This window comes from Poecilia latipinna, unplaced genomic scaffold, assembly GCF_001443285.1.
Source record: "Poecilia latipinna isolate Pla-1442-1.1 unplaced genomic scaffold, P_latipinna-1.0 Scaffold2113, whole genome shotgun sequence".
In the NCBI taxonomy this organism is placed as follows: Eukaryota; Metazoa; Chordata; class Actinopteri; order Cyprinodontiformes; family Poeciliidae; genus Poecilia; species Poecilia latipinna.
The window spans coordinates 36,586-43,796 of NW_015114729.1; the positions used below are offsets into that span (position 1 = coordinate 36,586).

At 43.1% G+C, this 7,211-nt stretch overlaps 1 protein-coding gene across 1 annotated transcript in view; it reads left to right on the forward strand.

Moving 5' to 3' along the window:
- Positions 1-7,211, forward strand: part of LOC106936291 (guanine nucleotide exchange factor DBS-like) — a 64,769-nt gene that overhangs the window by 32,105 nt on the left and 25,453 nt on the right. Inside the window, exons 8-10 of the mRNA XM_015017169.1 lie at positions 4,503-4,592; positions 5,750-5,821; positions 6,154-6,264. Of these exons, the coding sequence (XP_014872655.1) occupies positions 4,503-4,592; positions 5,750-5,821; positions 6,154-6,264 (273 nt within the window). The remainder of the gene's footprint in view (positions 1-4,502; positions 4,593-5,749; positions 5,822-6,153; positions 6,265-7,211) is intronic.

A 7,211-nucleotide genomic window follows, 5' to 3' on the forward strand; every position in this document is an offset into this window, starting at 1 on the left:
TATATGAAAGAGTGATACATTCAAAATGACTAGATATAACAAATAAATAAATGGATAACAAGCAATCACTTGCAATATATTAATAAATAAATAACTTATAAATGAGCGCAGACAAAAAATTTGAATCAATTAGCACAGACTTGGGCATTATAAAGCTTAATGGCAACAGGCAGAAATGACTTTGTGTGGTGCTCTGTGGTGCACTTTGGCAAAATGAGTCTCTGGCTGAAGGTGCGCCTGTATCCACCTCCACTCCAATGACATTACTGGCCTTCCGGATCAGTTTGTTCAGTCTGTTGGTGTCCTCCACCTTCAGCCTGCTGCCCCAGCACACCACAGCATACAGGATGGCACTGGCAACCACAGAGTCAGAAAACATCATGAGCACAGTATGGGAGATGTTGAATGACCTCAGCTGCCTCAGAAAGTAGAGGCAACTTTACCCCTTCCTGTACACCATCAGTGTTCTTGACCCAGTCCAATTTTTTATCAGTGTGGACGCCCAGATATTTATGGTTCTCCACAATGCCCACACTGACCCCCTGGATGGTAACAGGGGTCACCGGTGTCCTGATCCTCTTCCACCAGTTCCCTGGTCTTTGTCACATTGAGCTGCAGGTAGTTCAGCCCACACCATGTGAAAAAGTTTCCCACAGCAGCCTTGTACTTAGTCTCATCACCCTCTCTGATACAACCAATCACAGCTGAGTCATCTGAGAACTTCTGGAGATGACAGATCTCAGTGCAATAGCTGAAATCAGATGTATAGAGGGTGAAGAGGAAGGGAGAGAGGACAGTCCTTTGTGGAGCTCCTGTGTTGCTGACAACACTGTCTGACACAAAGTGTCGCAGGCGCACAAACTGTGGTCTGCCAGTTAGATAGTCCACAATCCAGGACACAGGGAGGGGGGGTTCCACCTGCATCGCCGTCAGTTTCTCAACCAGTGGAGCAGGAAGGATGGTGTTGAATGCACTTGAGATCGATGGCTAACAAGATGGATGAATTAACATCACTGTCCAGAAGCCAGAAGGAATACCGGGAATGTAGTTTAATGTGTTTTACGAAGACATGGCTGCACCCGGACATTCCTGATGCCAATGTTACCATCGAGGGATACCGGACTGTTCGGGCTGATAGGGATTGCACTGAGAGCGGTAAGCAGAAAGGAGGCGGGCTTGTCGTTCTAGTAAACAACCGTTGATGCAATCCTGCTCATATAACAGCAAAGGAGAGAATCTGCTGCCCGAACATTGAACTATTGGCGGTTGGTCTTAGTCCATTTTACCTGCCCCGTTAATATTCCCATGTTGTCATGGTGACTGTTTACATTCCTCTCTCTGCTAACCCCACAGTGGCCTGTGACATCATTCACTCCGCTGTAGCTCACTTGCAGACTGAACATCCAACTGCATTGATGGTTGTCTCGGGTGATTTTAATCATGTCAACATGGACAAAACCCTGCCCAACTTCACCCAGTATGTGAGCTGTCCCACCAGAGAGGAGAGAACTCTAGACTTTCTGTATGCTAAAGTAAAGGATGCATACAGTTCCTCTCCTTTCCCTCCACTTGGACGGTCTGATCATAACCTGGTGCACCTCAGCCCATGTTATATACCTCTGGTGAAGAGACAGCCTGCAACCACGAGGACAGTGAGGAGGTGGTCAAAGGAGGCCACTGAGACACTACGGAGATGTTTTGAGGCCACTGACTCACATGCACTCTGTGACCCAAATATGGAGGACATCAATGTGCATAACACATTACATCAACTTCTGTGTTGACTCCATCCGTACTGAGACAGTTTACTGTTACCCAAATAACAAGCCCTGGGTAACAAAAGAGATCAAGACCATCCTGAATAAGAAGAAGAGGGCTTTCAGAAATGGCAACAGGGATGATGTGAGAGTAATTCAGAGGTGCTTGAAGGTGAAGATCAGAAGAGCTATGGAAGATTATAAGAGGAAGCTGGAGAGGAAACTCCAGCAGAAAAACACGAAAGGTCTGGAGAGGGACGAGGACTTTCATCAGGTTCAGATCAGCAGGCTGTGAAGTAGTTGAAGGCAATTTTAACAGAGCCAATGAACTCAGCCTGTTTTTCATCAGATTTGACACTGTGGCCCCTGCACCTCCTGCTCACACTCCTATCACTCCTATCAATGCCACTGCTGCTGTCCAACAACTCTCCCCTCCCACTCCTCAGAGTCCTTCATCTCACCTTCATGCCTCTTTCCCTCCTCTTCTACTCTGACCATTCCCCCACCCCTCAGCTAGCCATCTCTACCTCTAAAGGAAACATCACCGCCGAAGATGTTAGAAGACAGTTGGTGAGACTTCACCCTTGTAAGGCTGCAGGCCCTGATGGTGTCAGCCCGAGGGTACTCAAAGCTTGTGCTATCCTGCTCTGTGGAGTCCTCCAGCATGTCTTCACATGAGCCTGTGCCAAAAGAGGGTTCCTGTGAGGTGGAAAACAACCTGCATTGTTCCGGTACCAAAGACGCAGCGTCCCTGTGACTCCAAGGACTACAGGCCTGTGGCGCTGACCTCCCACATCATGAAGTCCCTGAAGAGACTTGTCCTGGAACAGCTCCGGACCCTGGTCCAACCAGACTTGGACCCCTTGCAATTTGCCTACCAGCCAAAACTTGGAGTTGAGGATGCCATCATCTTCCTGCTGAACCGTGCATACACTCACCTGGACCAGCCGGCAAGCGCTGTGAGAATTATGTTTTTTGAGATCTAACGTTGCCCTTGGTAACATAGGGGAGAAACGCCTTATAGCTACTCTTCTCCATAAGCCTCTGTTGTTTCTTCTTTTTTACTCTCCCCCGCTGTTTGTTTCCTCCTCTGCAACCCCGATGTGTCCTTCTCCAGATCTCCTCGGGGATTTCAGTGGATCTGGACTCCAGGCCGGCAAGTTTCCGCGCAATCAGCTGATTCCTGGTGTAAATAATGTGGCCAAGTTGTTGCATTCTACAGAGTATAAGAAGTATCTCAACAACGAATAAAAAAAAATTATGACTTTCTTAGTCAACATTGTTGAAGATACTCTTCTTACAAAAGTAAAATAATTAAAGTGGTGCAATAAAATAATCGAAAAAATATTTAAAATATTTAAAAAGTAAAACCATGAGAAGAGTAACCGCAACAGCATACACGTTAGCGCATGCGCACTATTATTATTACTATTAAAACCAGGAGTGCTGTTGCCAACTCTACAACTTTCTTGCTGTACTGAGCAACATTTCAGATGAAAAAAATTGGTTTAAGGGATATGTCTGACCATTTTCCACTTTTTTATATCTCTAAAAATCTTTTTTTTTTTTTTATAAAAACAAAACTTCTATTCACACTACTCTCTAAACCTTCCCCTCCCCAACTCTGATATAGTCATTTTAAAAAGATTTCATGTATGGATATGGTTGGGGTCTGTCAGACGGCTGGTAACAAAATATAGAGATCTGATCTGAGATCTGCTTTGCACTAAATGTCACCCTCTTTTACTCCAGCTGTCCTGACATGTTGAAGTGCATTCAGGGACGGTCCCAACCTGTTTGGCCCTCTGGACGAACAACATTCAGAGCAACATTTGAGCTCTGACAAGCATGGTGTGTGCGCACCACATGTGAAGAGGGACTGGAAGTGGATGTTCTGAGAACTCATGCCGCCTTGGTGTCAGGTCATTTCAAGGCATGTGTTCCTAATTACACTAATGACGGGGAAAAGATAAAGGTGTGGCGGGGGTTGAGATCAACATCCAACCCCGTCTGACACATTCTATTGCTTGCAGAAAGGATGACAGTCACACAGCGAATTGAGTGTTTTGCTTTCCCTCCTAATCACTACCAACAGTGAGGGCCACCTGCTTGTTTGAAGGAGGGGAAGTTCAAACCTGTCTGAGTGAAGTCCCAAGGTGACAGCCTTGTCATCTGATTGAAAACTCCCTTTAAGATAGCTAAAAACTACTCGTGTTGCATCACAAGTTGACACTGATTCTGGCAAGTCCCACATCAGCAGCTTGTGAAGTATTATATTTAGTCCCAACTTTACCGTGCTTATTGTGTTGTGATGTCTCCTTCAACTTGTCATGGACGTAAAATGTGAGAAACTCCTCAGAGCAAGCAGTTCATTTGCATCATCTCAGCTGGAAGTCCTTTTCCTTTACTGTTCAACTGTAATTTTTTATGCCACATGTATAACTTGACATTTTTTCATGTTTTCTTGTCATTCTTCAATACATCAATTTGTTTTAGTCTCATTTGTTGCATTTTAAGCTTTTACAACTCTATCCATGAAGACATATGTAAGATGTTTTAGTGCATATTAAATAATAACCCCCAAATTGCTTGTGTTCTCTCACACAATGTCTTTTCATTCCAACTTCATCTGTTGTTTCTTTTGCTCTTTCTGTTGCTCAATTTACAACAACATGGATCTCATTAGCTGCCTTCCCTTACCTTTCCCTGTCCGTTCTCATTTCCTTTCCTCTTATTCCGTCATAGAACCTACAGTAAAAGAGGCAGAGGCCACTCGACGCTTCTCTCTCACTTCCTCTCTTGCCTCCTCTTCCTCTGCCATGCGACGCACCAAAGGTAGAGAGTTTGATGAGTTTATGTGTTTTGAGTTAAGATTTAAAAAACAAAACTTTGCTGTTTTAATTAAGGAGATAGTTACCTGGTGATGCATTCTCAAACAAAGACATGCTGAAAAAGATAGTGACTAAGTAGTCACTACCTTTTGGAGAAGTACCTGATGGAGAAGTTTTCTAGAAAATTATACTGACATGTCAAAAAGATTACAATGTCTGTTGCTTTTTTATTTTTATTTTTATCTTTATTTGATTAGGAACAGTGGACATTGATTTCTGCCATTTATGGCAAAGCATGTATGCAGGAATTTGCGCAGTAGCTAAATTTCACCCTTTGTCCTAAAACATTATATTCTTGTATTATTACCACTTTTATCTGGTAGTATTATAACTTTATTATTGTAATAGAACTTTACTCTGCCTTTTGGGTGCATCATGTACAGATGTTTTGTAGTTGAGTTTTTTTAATCATTGCAGTCAAATGTTTTCACTCATTTTTTTCCATTCTGGAAGCATTAAAGAGTGCTCGTTCAAGCAGTTACTAAGTAAACAAACCTATTTACACTGAGACCCTTAAGCAAAAACAGTCCTGTTAATGTTAGGCAGCTGCCACTACAGCAAACCTGCTACTCAGACAACATTGATTAGTCTTCTGTTTCTGTTCAGCTTTATAGCCTCCCCGTGAAATGTTAGGTTAGCTAGTTATAGCTAACCTGCTCTCCCTGCTCCTGACAGACGAGGGTTGTAGCAGAGTGTTGCACATCGCTCCAGAGCCAGTAAATACTCACACTGATGAGACATGAACTAGATAGGAATGAAATACTTCCCCAATGCCACCTAACTCTAAAATGTTTGTAGTTTTCCATCTGATGAAGGCCTTTCAGTGCATGAATCATGGTTGAGGACCTTCTTTTTCTGACAAGTGACTAAGCATGATTTTTTTTAAAGATTTCTTTATCCTTCTTTATAGTTGGACAATTTTTTTTTTAGTAATGCTCATTATTAAATGTGGAAATGAATGAAAGCTTCCTCTGTTAACTGGCAGATATTAAATGTGTAATATGTGAGAGGTGCTTAATGGATATTTCTGGGCTACTTTATACATTCTCCTTTGTAATAGGCTAATTACTGAAGAAGTATCTGTTGCATCTTGTTTCCCAGGTCCCCTCTCTGCTAGCATTAAGAGCAAGAGACACGAGATAAAGAGTGATCCCACTCCCTTTGGCTATGAAGGTATATGTAGAAACATAACATTTTGCTGAGGCTTGATAAATGTTGTGATTGGTGGTGGCATTTTATTTTGTGGATGGTTGTTTAAGTCTGTATTTTTTTGCCTGAATTGGGAATTTTATAGTGCACGAGCATCAAATTAAGAGCAAACAAGATGAGACGTTTGTCGCTGCATGTGATTATTTTTGTTTTATTCAGTTTGTAGGTATTTTGAGTCCTGCATGTGCAGTACTGCTTTTTGTGATTGGACTGATCATTTTTCAACTGCTCCAACCTTGTTATGAAAGGAGTTTTTATTTGCTAAGGTTGGTGTAAAGGATTTGGCTTCCCTGTAGATACGCTATGTGGTGCAATGGCTGCAGGCAGGAAGCGGCAGAGCATGACCAGCAGCATCGCTGGTGGTTCTGGTGGCAAAGCAGCCGTCCCCAGATCAACCTCACAGCCAGGTAACCACAGAGGATGCATGGAGACATTTCTGAGGACTTCTTTTATTACTGACTTTGTGTCCTGACAGATTCACATCAATCCTACACCATGATACTTAAACTGTAAGGTAGCCTTTCTGGAACGGTTTTAAGTCAAATTGCTTCAAGTCACAAAACACTACATAGCCTGTTACCTTGTTTTCAGTGAGCTCACTGTGTGAAAGAGCTGTATGAAAATGCTAAAGATGTTTACTACTTTCTACGTTTCCTAGCTGCCAGATAGATTGTCTTCCACCCTTATGTATTATTTTGAGTATCCAATATTATACCTCACATCAGGGGCGCCGCCAAAAATCGTGGGCCCCCTGACAAAAAATTTGTTTGGGCCCCCCCGCGCAGCTGCTGTTACAATTTTTTGAGTCTATTTGACCCATAAAAAGCGTCATAATTTTAAAGGCTTGCAAATGCCTTGCTTTCTTTGGTTCAATACTAATAATTAGCACAATATTTACTGCTCATGAATTTAACATCCAACAGTCCACATCCAGTATGCAAGTACCGTATTTTCCGCACTATAAGGCGCACCTAAAAACCTTCAATTTCCTCAAAAGCCGACAATGCGCCTTATAATCTGGTGCGCCTTATATATGGACCAATATTGAGCCACAACAGGTCTAGCAACTACTGTAAGCAGCCGCCGACTTCATTTTCACCCGTAGAAGAAGAAGCGTGCGGTGCATGCTGGGATAGTTGTCAGAACGCTGGTTTGTTAATAAAGTTTGACTGGCCTATCTCCCTACCGACCATCTAGAATCAGGTCGTCTGCAGGTCATTTAGCACCACGTTCTCCACGAACATACTGTGCGCGAACGGAGAAGGGTGACCATCGTCCGGCCACGCCCCGGACTGTTTTGTTGACATTCACTTTAGTGCAGCTCCATCTAGTGGATGCATAACGTAACTGCAGC